We start from the raw sequence: 17,227 nt of genomic DNA, 5'->3' as shown, positions 1-17,227 counted from the left end.
GTAATTTGAGTTAAAAACACCATGCAATTTGCTTCATGTATAAAAGCAAAACAGTGTCGGATTCAATCTGAGTTGAAATAACCGCTTAACATTTAAACGGAATAATACACAACCTCATGTACCCTTGATTGTCCCAAGTTTAGGTGGAACAAACTTATTTACCGGGTTCACCCTGTCTTGGACTATAAATTGCTCACAACTCTGAACTTGAGGTATGCTTTTCGTTGTTCCAGGAAGTTGGCACAGTATTATCGGATTCACCCTAACTTAGTGTAAGAAATCCGCTCAAAATGTATAGCTGTCCGGGAATAGTTGAGATTGTTAAGCAGGAAGGAACACATTGCATAAAAGCACAACATGCCGAGCTAATAAAAACCTCAATGACAAAAGGGCGACTCCAAGGGTCATTAGGGAGGCATTGTATCGTGGTTGTCATTGACAACATCACATTACCATTCGTTACATCATTCATTGTAAACTATCAAGGGGAAGGGTTTCATTATTGATGACGGAGGTATTAAGCAGCCCCTGGCGCTAGCGTCGGCTACATGTAGGCCAAGAACATGCTCGGGCTGATCCATTCTGAATCTGAGATTCATTCATTTTCATATCGATCGAGAGGCGGAGTATATTGAAAACCACTGGTTATACATGTACCAGAATAACGCTTATCATGTAATAAAAGTTGTATATCTATTAATTACTAGACAGAAACTATGTTATATGTGGAACTCACCTATTTTCGTTGCCTTGTTTGGGAAGAAACCAAGCTTTCTGGCAAAACCTTCTTTTTTTCAAATAAACTGGTTTTATTTGCCACAGGCTATCGAATACATGATTACCACAGGCTTTATAGTATTGCATAATCGTGCTGACGTGAAATTACGGCAAAACCTAAAATAAGGGCTACTTGTTGACCCCAAGTTGGTCCCAGCTGTGCCCTACACCCAGACCCAGTGCAAAGCCCAAGTGGCACTGCAAAACGGCCGCTGCTGCCACTGCTACTAGTGCCAAACCCATTAAGTTGCCGCTGCATTTGCCACGCGTGGTGACCTCGATGTTCAGAGAGATTTCACCACCTCAAAAGAGCAAAATGGATTGTATACTTACAGCCAATACTGCCTAAATTGCGAGATGGTGTACCTTTTGAAATTTTGGTTGCATGACGCAACGTTACGGCGTACAAAGTTGCGTCACGTCACGTGACACTAATAATCCCTTCTGCGCGAAACCACGATTAATGAAATATTATCATAAGCCCATGCTGAATTGCTGGAATTTATATCTTAATGTTTTTGCAATGAAAAGCCTTCATGTAAAGGCCAGCCACGTTAATTTCACCCAGTTATTTTCATCCTAGAAAGCGCGTCATTTGTTTGATTCCCATCCCTCAGGATTGCGAAACCTGCTTAATGTCAAAGCCAAGACCCGAGTGGACATAGCTCAAGGTCGCAGTTATGTCACAACCGTGAGAGTAGTCAAGATTCCCACCCATCGGTCATTGTTTCAGATGGACGAATTCATGAAAAAATACCGAAGACACGCTTTCTTTGTATTATCTGAAGGTAGCGAAACATGTGATTCAGTTACCACGACCACTGACACCATAGTGTCCATACCAGAACTTATATTTCAGAGGGAGATTTTCTTTGTTACGGACATCACAGAGGGAAAATGAGGGCAGATGATGAGATTGTGATGTTTCTATTTTCGATAAACGAAACTAGGACATGGCGAGAGTGTCAACCAGGAAGACGGACAGACAACTTGGTCGCACAATCATTTTACAAAGCGCTGGTTATTTCAACCCAATGTTACGTTCAGCGTATCACTTGAAACCGTTCACGAGGGCTGAGCGGTGACAAGACGATGATTCGAACCGATGATCCTTGGATGGCGAGCAGGACAGATACACCAGTACACCTCTTCACTCCAACGAAATTGTCACCTTTCACTGATCCTGCCTCGGGATTATTTGAATTCGTCTGTTGACTTGCCATCATAATATCGCCGCTCGTCTCAGCTGACCTATTTTAGGACCCTAGTCACAATATGAGAGCTATTCAATGCGTCCCAAGAAAGACTAAATAATTCATTTAAACTTTAGGAATGATTGTTGGGTGAATTCATTGTGTCCTCTGCAGATCTTCCTTAGTCGTGCAATATTTGGTGCAACTGCATGCGTGGACATGTCATTGTTATGATATTGAGTCGAGAATGTCGGAAGACGACGGAATACGCGTCATAGTGCACATCAAACTCATTCTCCACAAATGTTTCTAGACCGGATTTGGTACAGGAGGAAGCTCTTTTTGTATCATGTCACAAACAGCCAGACATCGACATCTTCGGTGACAAGACACTGACGTTATGCGATAAAGGTAAGGACACGTTTTCATGTCTCATCAAACATGACCAAAGAGACAACGTGATATGGGAAGTCAAAGGTTGTGATAATCTGTTTCATGACATTATAAAGTGATCATGAACCTGTCGCAGGTGGCATACCACGGATGCGACTGCTAATAAGTGTTCAATTGACAAATATTGGTGTAATTTTTGTCGTGTGGAGAAACCATTCGCCACACGAAAAGTCGAATACCATGGATGTAAGTGTATGGGTCACCGTAGAATGGTGTTTGTCGAACATGCCTTCGGATATGTAGCTTTGTCAGACCACGAATATACATTTCGGTTTGCAAATCGACGAATATATAATCATTTTGACAAAAAACGAACAGATGTGTCAAATATCTAGCTCGGATGTTTGCCACCACCTTGCCGAGTCGAGCTCAGTTTATAAATGCAGATAAAATATAGTGCATCATCCAGGGAAACAATGTCGCACCTGACGAGTTATTGGCGTAAGCTTTCATAACTCCAGCTTTCATACCTCCAGCTTAACTAAACCGGAGGCTATTCAGTTTAACAAGTGTCACTCCATTATATGTATAGCTCTTGCATATTGACATGCAATGAATTAGAATAAAATTGCATGCAACAAAAGTTGGTAATGATTTATGACGATGTGAAATCGTTATAATCTCACATTGTTACCATCTGGATGATCCATATGCAAAATGTTGCGACTCTGCTGTGAGACTGTAGCTATGGTGGCGGGTATATCATATGTAGATGTGGGTGTGGGACCGAAGAGCCTGCATGCGGTACAGTAATACAGTAATGTCTTCTTTCCAGATGCGAGTCCAAAACCGAAAAATGAAGCTCCATTATCTCCTGACCCGCCCCATTACAAGGAGGGCCACAATACTCCTCTGTCTCTTTACGGTATTCTTCACCTTCTACTCCTACCAATGGCTGACCAGTCTGGAGGCCACGGATTTCAATGTTGAGGACCCGGAGCTGTACAGAACAGGGAAAGGCAAGCTTCATGTAAGTTTGAGGCTCACGACAGGTTAGATGTACATGTCATATTATCCAAAGACATGTCACATCCACGATTTGTCTTTGCCTTCTGCTGCTACCAACGCTTCAAGAACGTGTAATTGGGCTTCCATCCAGTAGTTTTGGTAAAGACAGGTTCGATGTACATGTATTTGTTTCACCCGGAGACAGGTCAGTCACATCCAACTTTTGTCTCTGCCTTATATTCCTTCCCGTGGTTCATGTGCTTGCAATTGGGTTTTCATCCCGTATTTTCGGTAAAGACATGCTAGATGTATTTGTCTTACCCAAAGACATGTCACATCCAACCTTTGTCTTTGCCTTCTACTCTCATAGCCAACCAGTCTGGAGGTAACGGCCATCAAAGTTGATGCGCCTGAACTTCACAGAGAGGGAAAAGGGGAGTTTGATGTAAAGTGTGATTCCAGAAGATGTTGGTGCACATCCATGCAGTAGTCATGATCATCTGGCAACTGACATGACATGTATAATAAATCCATGTCAAGTGTTGTTCCAATAGATATAAGTGTGTAACAGTCGTCCTGGTACATGTACATGTATATGCAAACTGTATGTAAATGTGGTACAGTTGTCTTGTGAATGTAAATATAAAGTAGACTACTCGACGTACATATTCAGAAATCCAGAAGACATGTCACATCCAACATAATCTACTTTGCTCCTTCTCAGTGATAGTTGACTTTCCCGACAGACGTAGCGGACGAGGAGATTAAAACTACTTTATACATTGGAGAAACCTGTTTTAGCAAAGTCCGCAGATGATGCAATGGAGAGTTATTTTGGTCCCCCTCCTCCCTATCTGATACAACCTTTCTTTGCTTCATAGGTTATGGAGAGAAAGCCGTGGTTCAAGGCCGCCATGGAAGAGATCATCCAACCAAGAATCTACAAAAATACGAACTACAAGATTCATTCGACAATGCTTTTGGACAAACAGGGCATCAAGGGTATTAATAAGAGTTCCATTCGTGGAGTCTGGCCTGATACTAAATATGACTGGGATGACCGGATTGTCACACAGCTGATGCACATCCCCGAAGCAGTGAAAGAGGAGCAAAAGAAACCATTCTATAAGCAAAAGTTGAAGACAATCGTGTTTTGGAATAGTGGTGGTATCGTGGAGGGGAGGCAGAGGCTGTTGGACGACGGTTGCCCGGTGTCACAATGCTATCTTAGCCGCAACAGCCGTCTTCTCGACAAAGCTGATGCTGTGCTTTTTACTAGGATGATGCCTAGGGGGCTTACCAAACGCAATGGTCAGATTTGGGTCTACTTTTCTTTAGAATCTCCGCTGCACACATCAACTTTACGTCATGTTAGAGGACTAGTTAATTGGACTGCGACGTATCGGCGAGATTCGGTTATAGTCGCGCCTTATGAGAAATTCGTCCCATATACAGCGGGCGTAACTGAGAAACCGCAGCAGAAAAACTATGCAAGCGGGAAGACGAAAATGGTCGCGTGGTTGGTCTCAAATTGTGCGGCAAAAAGCAACCGTGGAAAAGTTGCTCAGGAGTTGTCCCGTTACGTCCGCGTGGACATTTATGGACGGTGCGGACATTACACCTGCCGCAAGGGAGAAGCGAAGTGTTTCGAACTGCTCGATAAAGATTACAAGTTCTACTTGTCGTTCGAGAATTCAAATTGTAGAGACTATATTACGGAGAAATTCTACCTAAATGGAATGCAGTAAGTGTCCTTTTCGTCTTGAAGTTCAGTCCATTTGTCTCGTGTCGATGAGAGGGTCGTGATGATGACCTCAATTGAGAAATGTCCTAGTACTATCAGCACAAAAAATCCATTGTCTTTCGAGTTGAACGCACAGTGAAGCCACATACCAGCTCGCTAAATGCTTTAGTCTGGCCGACAATCGCGAAGACAATGTCGCAACCAATCATAGTGGAAAACTGTGAGTTATCTGTCTTTGATCGCAGACGTTCTCTGCTGCTGACAACTCCTTACATGCAGTATCACATTTACAGCATTTAAAGCGCAATCATTCGATTGGTCTTTCCTGGATTAATACATGTAATTACCTTATTTTTCAGGCATGACATAATTCCCATCGTCTTCGGTGCAACAAGAGCAGACTACGAGAGATCAGTTCCCAAACATTCCTTCATCCACGTGGATGATTTCAAAGACCTCCGCCAACTTGCAAGCTACCTGAAAATGCTGGACAAAAATGACACTCTCTATAATGATTACTTTAAATGGAAAGGCACGGGGAGGTTTATCAATACGTTTTTCTTTTGTCGTCTCTGCGCAATGCTTTGGGACCAGACGAGAGATGTCTGGTATGATGATTTGGATGAGTGGTGGCGCGGGAAGGGGATCTGTCTGGCCAGAAAGGGACAGTCCTGGCGGGAAATGTACAACCATATGATCATAACAAAAAGATAGAGACCCTTGAATATTAGGCTTGAGGGGCTGGAGCCGGCAGACCATTTCGACATCCTATTCATACTTACCCGTGGAGGAACGAGGCTGGTCGATTGTGTCCATTCCATCGTGTAGGGAGACACAAACCAATGATTCTTAGCGAAGACCATACGAGTTTTTGCTCATGGTTGATTATTTGAGGTTGGGGAAAGTGGAGTGCATTTTATGACTTGCATTCCAAGACTCATCTCGCCGTGTTGTTAGGACGGACATCCGTGGACAGTATGTATGCCGTCCTCGCATTATCAAAGGCACATCCATCAGACGATGGCATATTTGTAGAAAGATGATGTGTCGTCACCTGAGAAGAGACATTCGTGCCTTCAGGTGATATCAAATTTTCATGATTTTATCACTTGATCATGTCCCGGCTGCATTTTTGTGTGGGTATGGAATGGGGGTGTCCACAGCGTATTGACAGTGACAGTTATTCAACATAGGAACAGCCATGTCAAAACTAGGAAAATGCGATTTGGCACAGCCATGACAAAATGGAAAATGTGTTTTGGCACAACCATGACAATGTGGGCATGTCTATAATGGTCTCTCGGGCAGTAATTTCTCATTGTGAGAGAACCAACTCTCTGGTGTTGCATGCCACCAACATCAGAAAACTGTGATTTGGCACAGCTATGTTAAAACTTGGAAAATGCGATTTGTCACAACCATGACAATACTGTGTAGAGGAAGACAAAGATCATCTTCAATTTTTTTCGTAACAGTACTGCTCAGCCAGTAGCATTCCGAGACTAATCAAAGCTTGTTACTGCATCAAATCAAAATGAAATGACCATGTGTGTCAGGTATCAGTGGGCGGATACATCATAAAGGGAGACTAAAGCAGGATCTGGAGAGGGGGTAAACCGATACCTTTACCAAACGTATCAGAAGTAGGCCGAAAAAAATACATTTTCATAGAAAATTCCATTTTCTTCGAACAATGTCTTTCATGTGAACTTAATAAAATTTTCAACTTTTGTAGAAGTACTCGTTTTTTAAATGCGGAATGGATTCTACAGGGAAGGTCACTTGCCTATTTCCTCCAGCAGGAATGAGACTTTTGGTCAGGTTCTACCAATCAGAAAACTTCTATCATGCTCGTTTGGCTCAGAAAGCGAGGGGCTGATTGGCCAATACTGGAGCAGAAGTCCTGAAGTCTTGTTTGAGGAAAGTGGAAAGGGAGAACCAGATGGTACCAATGGTACACCCTGTAATGACCTCAAATATGAGCATACTCCAACAAGGCTGATCTAACAGCAAATGGAGGGTGTCAAAATCAGGACACAGTTTAACTTACGCTCTATTGGTACCTCTACTGCACAGAATAAAAATAGTCAACTTGTTAAGTTGATGAATTTTATTTACATTCATATTTACAAGACATAAAAAAAACCAAGGCTCAATATACATCTTCTGTTTGCTGATTTTCTTCAGATAACTCGGTTTCAGAATACGTGTATAAAAATTGTCATATCAGAAGTGCACAATTTTTAGTGATGATGTACCATGACATCAGAACACGGCAAGCTTGTTGGAAACAAGAGTGAAAGTCCAAACTTATTATCCGAGGCAAGCGTTAAATCGAAAGTGACAACCAGACAGTACAACTGGTGAAGCCTTATGAAGACCTCAAATAATGTCAAATGCACCAGTTTTAGTCATGTTGTACCAGGACAAGACAAGATTGCATGACAATAATGTATGAGTATGTGATACAGAACCAATCACTTGCTTGCCAAACACATACCTTTTGCCTCAGATCTACTAAAATCCTATTTCGAGTCAAGCATTTCTGTCCAACCATATCACACATCACAAACAGGTGCTCCCATACCAACCCCAAACAACCCTGTTTTACCTGAATGGACTGTTTTGCCCCAATATTATGTAAACCAACAACTACATGAAGAAAGGTAAGTCCAGGTGGCCAATCTAATCATCTGTGTGAATGGTTGCCTACACCACATGAACATGATTTTGAATCTTCATCATACAATTAACAAACTGGATAAATACATATTTTAACAAGAAATATTTGGTCCGTCAGAAAGTACCTCAGCTTGCTGTGCTCAACATTTTACCTCGAAACTCATCAAAAGGTTAATACACACCACAGACCATGACCAGAGACAGGCAATGGAATGGTATTACTGCCCAGGGTAAGACACCCCATTCATTTTCACTTTTTAAAAGACTCCGAATTTTTCTGTATAGACACATTGTTTTTCACTTTAGGTACAAAAATCAGATTCTGAGCAAAACAATGAACAAAGTGAACTCACAAAAGAACATAATTTTCCGGGGGGCTACATGTGCAAGGCTCAAGAATATCAGCATGAATCACTGAATGAAGAGGAAGACAGGATGAGTACGGATGGACACAAAGCTACGATGACCAGAACAGTAAAGGAATGTTTTCAGTCTTACTTTAAAAAGATGATTATACAAGCAATTACAATAGAACATGAATCATAGCACCAAAAGATTAGTCATACAAAACTGAACATGCACAAATGATGGTAGGCCAACAATTACAGGGCAAAAGCAATATCTTAAGAAGGCTGTTATATTAGATAGTATAAAACACCTGTAACTGAATCACAAAGACTTTGTTGTCATAATGAGGAAAAAGATTACAAGGAAACCAAAGCTATCAAAATGGACTGGCCAATAAGCAATCACATTGCCACTTTCTTGTGGAAATCATTGGGACTGATATATACTGTTCAGCTAAAGCCGAAGCAAATGTAACTGTCCAGAGCATCATGATACTGTATATCATGATCATGCTAATTCACTACTGGTCCTCTCCGACTCCACGATGGACTGAAGCTTCCTGGCGATTCTCCATCAGAGTCGGATTACTCATTTCCCCTTATTCTCCAGACGCCGCCTCGAATATCTGAAAATGGGAAAGAAAACTTGTGTAGACAACAATATCCAAGTTATTGCATTGAAAGAAGATTAATGTCCACAGAGGAGAGCACCCTTTATTGGACATTGTTAGTTGACCTAACAAGATAGGATGGTTCCTAGAACACCGACTCTACAAAGAGAACTTCAAGCTGCCAGCGAGCATGAGTCACTCTTTCACATGAGGAATCGGAACAGGCCACATTTGATTCAGTCCAGTCTTTATTGATGCCTGGTACCCGCACACCCACACCAAGGTACCAGCTTTCCATTTCAAACATACATGTACATGTAGACCCTGCCTCCTAATGCACCACAATTTAAGGAAACTTCTTAACATAAATATTTGTAAATGTTGCACAATTAGCAAGACAGTGTACATGTAGTTTACCATTGTGAGGCAATGAACAAATATTGTGCTGCCACTGTGGTGAGTGGTGAGGTAGTGAATTTGGGTTAAGAGAGAGGAGAAATAAGGTTGTTAAAATGTGGTTTTAAAAGGGATCCCGAAGCATTACTGAATAAGAAAAATTTTCTCATTAGAGGAAGCACAGGGATTGGGGACCAAATAATAGAATTGGTACCTAGAAGCTGTCGTCTTCAACAAAATGAAACATCTGCAAAAGCAGTTGCAATAGATAATTTCAAAGCATTTTTTAACCAAAGAGGATTATCTTCCGATTACTTTACAAGGTCATACCATGTCAAGCACGTTCGTCACCCAAAATCTTGAGTTTGTGTATCCGAACCAGACAATTTTATTCATTAACTTTTGGGGACAATTTAAATGTCAAACTACACAGTAATACTTACGCTAATCAAATTCTTTGGCCCAATAGGCTTATTTTTATTTTCATCATCTCGGTCATCAGTGAAGCTGTTATTCGGCGAGCACGATGAATCACTGTTGAAACTTGAATTTAGGCGTTCTGAGGAGGTCAATCTTGAATACAAACATAAACACGTCATAAAAATGCTGGGACATGCAGTATAGCTGAATTTGGTGGTATGATTAAACAGCACGTGATTCTCAACTTGAAAAGCCAAAACTTGCCAAGAATGGCACAAGGATTTGACGAAAGAATACTGCACCAACCAGATTGATGAGCATTCAGAAAGAACGAGTCAATGCCCTCATAATGGCACCATATGTTCAAAATCTCTTACTGTTTTATCCCTGCTGGTCATTTTTATGGCCAGTCACATATTTTTTTTAACTTGCATGTCTCATTACTTACTTTGAAGCACTTGAATACAGCTGGTGAATAGGAGACGAGTTCTTCGGTGTGAGTGATGTGATTTGACGTGACCGTAATCCAGGTGAGGTCACAGCACGTCGATGTGGAATACTGGAAAAGGAACAGCATCAAAACATTTTGCCCAGAAGGACAGCCTGCAGCATTGACTAAACTTGAAATACCTAGACTTCTTTGAGAGGAATATTTGAGAATGAACTTCTAAGGACTTGCAAATATTTCCATTTGGGGCTGCTTTCAGTTTTTGTTATTTTACTTCTACAGGGAGTAAAGATGTAAATGTGGGTTTCTCCAATTGTCCCAGTCACAACTTTTAGGTAATTCTGCACAGGCCGAATTGATTTTACAAACTTTGCAGAAGGAAAAATTAGCTCACCTTGGCACTTTGAAGCCTCCATTGAAGCTTGTGTCTGTTTCACTAGAGGTGGAGGTATCAAGAGGCACCCCCATGGAATTATTGCTAACGTTGATGCAGTCTTCAGCATCAAGGAGGTCATCTGAAATATGGATAAAACTTTGATGTAAAAACCCATTGATGCTGACCCCATATCACACAATTTTGAGTTGAGGAGCTTGAAGTGGACCCCTTAGAATATTAGGGAAGGCAAGATGATCGATATGGCTTGAATTGAACACTAGATTAAGGGTAGGACAAGAAAAGCAGAAAGATCAAATCTAAACCCTGTGAAGGTGTATGTAACTCGATTTTTTGGTACTTATTTCTCTCCCAGTTGTTGTACCGGGTTTCTTTTTTTAAGAAACGAAGTTCTATTCTTACCATCAGAGAAACTGTAGTCCCAATCTGATGGATGTGACGAATGTGGATGCTTCTGGGGTGTGCAAAGCCGGTCTGGTATTAACCGATGTAGAGGCCGTGTAACATGTAACCACACCCATATAAGCAGTGACAGGATCGACATGAAAAAGTTGGCAGTAAATGAATACTGAAAAATAAATGCACAACATGAAATGAATTCACGAATAGAATTTAACAACTGGGAAACATCACTGACAGCGTCTTCCTAAATAAAAACACCGAAAGCTAATTCAAAATAGTCTGATTAACAATGACAATTCTGAACACTTTATCTTGAAAATTTTCCTTCAACGCACTCTTCTTTGACACAGGATTACAAATATAGATTCGACTTACAATATGTTTCAGAATTCTTTGCCGTTTCCTTCTCTTCCAAACTGCATGGATTACAGCTTCTCCAAGGACGTCATCCACGGATGGCCTCAATCTTTCATCAGGCTTCAACATCTTGCGCAGCACATATTGTAAATCTTCTGACATCCCTTTCATGAATTCTCTCGGCATCTGTTGATTTCGCAACTGGTGCCAGCCCTCGCCGCCCTTGGGGAGGTCAAGGTCACAGGCGAGCTCCATGATGGATATGCCAAGACTGAACACATCTGCAGCTTTTGAGAACTTTCCCTGGAGAAGTTCAGGGGCCATGTACCTTGGATCACCCTCCTGAGCCTCTGAGTAATCAGTACCCTGGAATGGACACAAATTTTATAAATCATGTTTAGAACTTTAAACAAATTAGAGAGGCCATCTGAAATGGTGATTCAGAATGAATATAATGCAATTCGAAGTATGAGTTCACTTGTCAGTGAATAATCCACTCTTCACTCCTTTTCCATTGTTGTTTTTATTTCATTTTCAGTGGTCGAAGAAAAGATTTTACTGCATAAACTTTTTTTACCTTAGACAGATCCAGCACCAAGCCAAAGTCACCGAGTTTACACGTTCCGTCGTCCATGATGAAAATATTCTCTGGTTTGATGTCCATGTGCACCAGGTCATGATCGTGAAGGTGTTTCACAGCCTGAAATAAACATCAACAAAAGATGAAAATATAGACAAGGTGTTGGGTGACTAACACACTGACAACAACAGTTTAACATAGATCGCAGTTTGCCAGTTTGATAAAGCTATTTGCAGCCACACAAGCTGAGAGCCACTTTGAAAATTTCTGGCTTGCAAGCCGATTCATCAATTCTGATGCAGGAACAATTTAAGGGTCAAGTTTTGCTTTAGTTAGAACTTCCAAAGCACATTCAAAATGCATCACCTACCATTAACAAATCCACAAGGTAATTCCAAATAATAGCCTCTGGAATGTCGTGGTACATCTCCGATAAATTACTCAGACTGAAAATGAATATGAAGATAATTTTAAATTTATGCAATTATGGTAATGACTGCTGATGATCTCACTAGACGTGATTGCCATGGTCTTTCCACTTTGTTTGTTGTTTTCCTGGTATCAAAACAGACCTCGCCATGAACCCTGAATAGATACGAGTGACTGCACCCCCAGCTAATTCGATTCAAGCCACTGTAACTCATTGTAGACTATTGCTCACCATGTATGACAAAGCTCTGTCTGAATGTATAGATGTTGTCTCTCCTCCCAAGCCTTAAAGAACGCAACACAGTTTGGATGTTTTGGAAGCTGCTCGTGTTTCGCTACCTCCTCAAGCTTTCTGCGACGATCGGATTCACCGCGGAATCGCTCACGTGATCTCTTGATGGCGTAAAACTTCCCATCTTCTTTGCTCTTTACTTTGAACACCTAAACCGGAAAAAATTCATATTGATTGGAATAAACTTTGCGACTTTGTCAAATAATTTCTGTCCAAAACCGGAATACTTTACATGTACTTATCAGAGCTTTTTTCAGAAGTAAATATTACTGAAAAGAATTGCACGTACCTCACCAAAGGATCCAACCCCAAGCTTACACTCTATTTGGAAACATTGATCAAAATAGAGGTCTTTACTCATCTCATCATAGTGGGGACTAAGAAGGTGTGCTTGACAACTTGTTAAGGATTATAAAATTCATAATGGCGTTTAAGTTCTAAAATCTTGTCTTAAGCATTTCATGAAGAATAATGAACAGATATTCTCCCTCATTTTGAAACAGCCAGTTGGTTTTCATCTGTTTGACTTAACTATCTTTCTGAAGACTATGAAGATGATTGGTCAACAATGTTGATGGATTTTATTTGTCAAGGATCCCAGAATATGCTACACATTCCATGGATTATGCGATGCGGAACCCATAGACTGTTGACCACATCCTGGGAAGATATCCAAGACTTGTGAGAGGAAGGAAGGAGATTCAGCCTCAAGAAACATGTCCACATGACCAGCTTTACGAAGACCATGGAGGTATTATTAAGATACCTCCATGCGAAGACAAAGAATAGCTCCGTAGAACTACTAACTATGTCATGAAATCAAGAGTCCCTGTCTTACTAACAGAAATATTCAATTGTAAAGGATACTGTTGTTATTTTCATGTTTGAATGAAACTCTCTGCGCATGGAGAATAGGACGATGCTGGTAAATTCGACTGACTGGTGGTGCACTCTTCACAGGTGGTTTGGGTGGTGGCGCCTCTCTTGGAGTACCTCGTTCCTAAAATTGGTAATAGAATTAATGGTCAAATAATGCAATTTAAAGTACATGCCCCCAACCCCGACGGACGACGGCCCACGCTCGGTAGGCCTAGGCCTACTGCATTGACTGGCGGTAGCTAGAAACGTGATGTCGTTATTGTTTGTGAATCATACCGTAGTCCGTAGGCCGGAACGAGTTTACAATCCCCGATCACACCCCAAAAAAAGGTCATCGGTTGACTAACGAAGCACCACTGTTCAATGGATTTATAGTTGAATGCGAGGCGATCAAACTACGTCATTTCCGATCGGGGATTGTAAATTTTAACCATGGGGTGTTTTGGAACCTCTCTATTTTTACCTTTTTCGTCGAGAAAGTTTGGGCTTCTCGAAAAAACTTGGGTGTTGGTCTTGGTGTCCTTATTGTAGCCATTTTAGACAAAACTTATCTCAGTCGTTTATTTCTCTTTAGCCGACAAAGTATCTTCTTCCTCGACAGTGTATTTGATTTGCAAATCGAGACGAGATTAGTGAAATTAGGCGAGTTTTATTTTCCAAAACAACAAGACGTGCGATTTACCCGCCATATTTCTAGGGTCAGGGGTCAAGGGCATTTTCAAGTCTTGCACAGCATGATCAAACTGCTAGCAAACAACCTTTAATTGTTTTTTTTGCAATAAATCAGTCATATTTAACATATCATAAAAGGGCAAATACACAAATTTACTAAGAATTAAAAATAACACCAACTTGGATTGTATTCACTATTAACTGAAGTTTTGATGGAAAACCCTTTCAGGGCCACTGAAGAAATGTTGCGCGAGATCTTTCTTAAAGGGCCCTCTCGGAGATTCGTTGTTTCATTCTGGTCTTTCCTTATTCTGCTGTTGCCGTGGTCTTGTTCTGGAAGAGACGGGGTCACCCCCGACTAATACCGTTTAGGTGGTTCTATTCTCCTTATTCTGCCGCCAACACCACGGAAGTTTTATAGAAAATAGTACCTCCACAGTCAGTTGGCCGCGGCCCCATTTCCGCGTAATTCTCTCTGCGCTATGACGTCACTGCATATCATTACGAGCTCATTATCGCGTACATTTAGGCGTGAAAAATATGAAGTCGGAAATCGATCCTAAACTTGCCAAAATCTTTCTGAATGACATGTAAACGGAACATATTATTCTAGATGAAACATTAATTAGTAGTTTCATTAAGAAAAAAGTGTAAAAAGTCCTGAGGTTTGCTGTTTACGTGACTTTGAACAGCGGTCGTCGCCCGAAAATTTGCAATTTTTTCACGTAATTTTGTTGAATAAATGCACCTAACTCATCAAAAACATCGTGCGTGCTCAGAAGTAATGACTGATATTTATTGTTATATGTATCTTTGACTGAATAACACGATAGTAAAAATGATTATTTCTGCCGCACGGCTAGAAAATACGTTTAAGTTGCCTCGGATTTTTGTCAGAAAATGTTGCAGCCGGATTTAGGTTCCGACCACACCCGAAGTTGAGCCGAAGAGGCCCGAACACTAGGATCGCCACCATCGCTACAAAACGTGTTCTAGAATACTGATTATGAAAACTTGTCCAATAGCCCATCCTGCCGTCCCATCCCTCCTTTCATGAGACCACCATTGCCCAAATTTAATGACAAAATGATGCAAAGAAGAAACTTAACATTAAAGATAACTAATCCTCTCTTCTGCATCCTGAAACTCTTTAACAGTGAAACGCTAACATTGAAACAAGAACACCAATAACAAACAGACAGTCAATTGTTGAAGGGTGTAAAACACAATGCCAAATTCAAATTCTTGCAAGTGGTGCTGTTGAACTTTTCAAGTGGAAGGAATCAAACTTATTTTCATTCGTGACGTTATTTGCTAATGATTGTTTACACCATTCAACAGCTTGACATGTTCATCAAACCCGATTGACTGGAGAAGCGAAAGTATTAGCTGAAAGATAAAGCAGATTTTTCCTGAATGACAACAGCCTGGATGTACAATTACAACAGTCAAATTGATGACAAACTTCAAGTTAAACCAATCACAATCTTGCAGGAAGATGTCCTGTACTAGGTTAAGTTTACACCTTTAACACTGGCATTGGTCATGCTGCTCCAATTACATACTTTATCAGCTTTTTGGTATTATCTTTTACTGATACAGCAACTCTAAAAATGAGATGATGGCAAGTTCTGTGCGCGATGTCTGGCACAAAATAACTCTTGTGGGGGTACTGATGAGGCTATTCCCGGCTTTATAAGCATCATTGATGGCTTGGAAGCCCGTTCAGACCCAGGCCAGGGTCAGGGAAAATAAACTATCCATCCAAAGGTCGTCCAAAATTACCAGACAATGCCTATTATTGAGCCATGTCACCTAGTAGGCCCTGGTGTTTTGGACCGTGAAGATCCACATTGTAATGTGTATATGATTTCTTTTCCTGAACTATGGCAGCCTTTTACAGGCAAATCTGGCAAAAAAGTGCCTAAACATAGGCAACTAAAATTACCAAACAAACAAAAGATATATCATTATGAGAAAGTTTATTTTCACAGAGGATATACAGAGAAATTTCTGAAGAATCAGCCGGATTGCCCAACAGTAGTAGTAGACATCTCAGTCACCTGGATCTTTTCGGAAGTGAAGCATCATGGCTCATGCTTTACTGTTTGAGCACATCCACACAAATCGATAGTATTCCTGGTCAATATCAATGACGATATGGTGGAACACATGACATACCTCCAGTCTCATAACATAACAATAACATAACACTCACTCAGTCACTGTCGCTCTGACATTTCTGACGACTATTCTACCAGTAGCTTTATCAAAAGGCTCAAAATCATCTGGTCATTTGGCCACAAGTTGTAGAAATTATAGTCAGACTAAGCATATTCATCAACAGAACTCAAACAGGCTACCATCATGCCATTCTCACTTTTAACCACAATTTTTTTGAGACACGCTGTGCATTAAAATATTTTTACAATATCGCGTCGTGCACGCAATTGCCGCGAAAAACGGCTTGATTAACATCACGTGATCCAAAACGTCATAAATATTAATGAGATTTCTTCGAAAAATCACCAAATTAAGTGCCAAAAAAGAAATATTTGGGAAACCGGGTGCTCAAATGTTTTAAAAGATATGAATTCATTTAGGATTGGTCAACCACTTCGCAAAAAATCAATTTACCAAATATCGCCGCAAAGCTGGAAAATATCTTTGAGTGAGGTATGTTCAGCGAAGATTGCGAAAATATCATATTTCGAAAAATTGATCAAACTCGGTTGATTTTGCTTGGAATTTGATGAAATAAACACCAATTTTTTCTTTCAATAACGAACAATTTCGCCATCTTTGATCAATCGCTCTCCCCGAACAGTGGTGCATGCTACAGAGGTTTTAGTCTCTGCCACAAATATGGCGCGAATTAGTATCAAATTTTTACCGATAGGTGACAGTAGCAGCGCAACGCAGAGAGAAACGCTCTTTTGGCGCTGCGAACGGGGGCGCGGCCAACTGACTGTCCATGCCAACACTTAGTTGGTAACATCGACCCTTGGTTCTCTCAGGATGTGAACGTCATAATTATGGACTTATGGGGAACCCGGGCTCGGAACTGGGCGGGCTCGGAATAGAATAGAACCAAGAACGAGCGCCATTTGTAGCAAACCTAACAGCAAGCAAATAATTAGTGGACAAAGCTCCGACTACACTTCGGGCCTGTCATAAAAGACATTGTCACAATCAACTATTCG

At 40.9% G+C, this 17,227-nt stretch overlaps 2 protein-coding genes across 3 annotated transcripts; one reads left to right on the top strand and one right to left on the bottom strand.

The window, feature by feature from the left end:
* The first annotated feature begins 1,819 nt into the window (after positions 1-1,819).
* Positions 1,820-6,852, top strand: LOC135492222 (glycoprotein 3-alpha-L-fucosyltransferase A-like). Of its 2 annotated transcripts, XM_064778520.1 has the most exons (4): positions 1,820-2,381; positions 3,199-3,393; positions 4,253-5,115; positions 5,475-6,852. In XM_064778520.1, exons 2-4 carry the CDS (start codon positions 3,199-3,201, stop codon positions 5,827-5,829), a joined length of 1,413 nt encoding a protein of 470 aa, XP_064634590.1. In that variant the 5' UTR covers positions 1,820-2,381; the 3' UTR covers positions 5,830-6,852. The 2 variants fall into 2 exon arrangements, with proteins under 2 accessions (XP_064634590.1, XP_064634589.1); XM_064778519.1 differs by lacking the exon at positions 1,820-2,381 and having other exon boundaries at positions 3,099-3,393.
* Positions 6,853-7,213: 361 nt separating this feature from the next.
* LOC135492221 (membrane-associated tyrosine- and threonine-specific cdc2-inhibitory kinase-like) lies at positions 7,214-14,033 on the bottom strand. Its single transcript, XM_064778518.1, has 12 exons — positions 13,816-14,033; positions 13,341-13,473; positions 12,763-12,863; positions 12,414-12,622; positions 12,123-12,198; positions 11,750-11,872; positions 11,191-11,538; positions 10,816-10,981; positions 10,414-10,534; positions 10,020-10,130; positions 9,595-9,724; positions 7,214-8,770 (listed from the first exon to the last, which is right to left on the bottom strand). The coding sequence occupies exons 1-12, from the start codon at positions 13,885-13,887 to the stop codon at positions 8,744-8,746; spliced, it is 1,617 nt and encodes a 538-aa protein (XP_064634588.1). The 5' UTR covers positions 13,888-14,033; the 3' UTR covers positions 7,214-8,743.
* Positions 14,034-17,227: the final 3,194 nt, after the last annotated feature.

Source organism: Lineus longissimus, chromosome 8 (genome assembly GCF_910592395.1).
Source record: "Lineus longissimus chromosome 8, tnLinLong1.2, whole genome shotgun sequence".
NCBI classification, from domain to species: domain Eukaryota; kingdom Metazoa; phylum Nemertea; class Pilidiophora; order Heteronemertea; family Lineidae; genus Lineus; species Lineus longissimus.
The sequence above is the reverse complement of the archived record's forward strand: the minus strand, read 5'-3'. Positions and strand labels throughout refer to the sequence as shown.

Excerpts from the sequence above, each read along its gene's own strand:
- LOC135492222 (XM_064778519.1), top strand. The coding sequence starts at position 3,136 with ATGTGGGTGTGGGACCGAAGAGCCTGCATGCGGTACAGTAATACAGTA. Across the intron at positions 3,394-4,252 it reads CAGGGAAAGGCAAGCTTCAT|GTTATGGAGAGAAAGCCGTG; the intron begins GTAAGTTTGAGG and ends TTTGCTTCATAG. Across the intron at positions 5,116-5,474 it reads TTCTACCTAAATGGAATGCA|GCATGACATAATTCCCATCG; the intron begins GTAAGTGTCCTT and ends CTTATTTTTCAG.
- LOC135492221 (XM_064778518.1), bottom strand. The coding sequence starts at position 13,887 with ATGGCTACAATAAGGACACCAAGACCAACACCCAAGTTTTTTCGAGAA. Across the intron at positions 13,474-13,815 it reads AAACTTTCTCGACGAAAAAG|GAACGAGGTACTCCAAGAGA; the intron begins GTAAAAATAGAG and ends TACCAATTTTAG. Across the intron at positions 11,873-12,122 it reads ACCTTGTGGATTTGTTAATG|GCTGTGAAACACCTTCACGA; the intron begins GTAGGTGATGCA and ends TGTTTATTTCAG.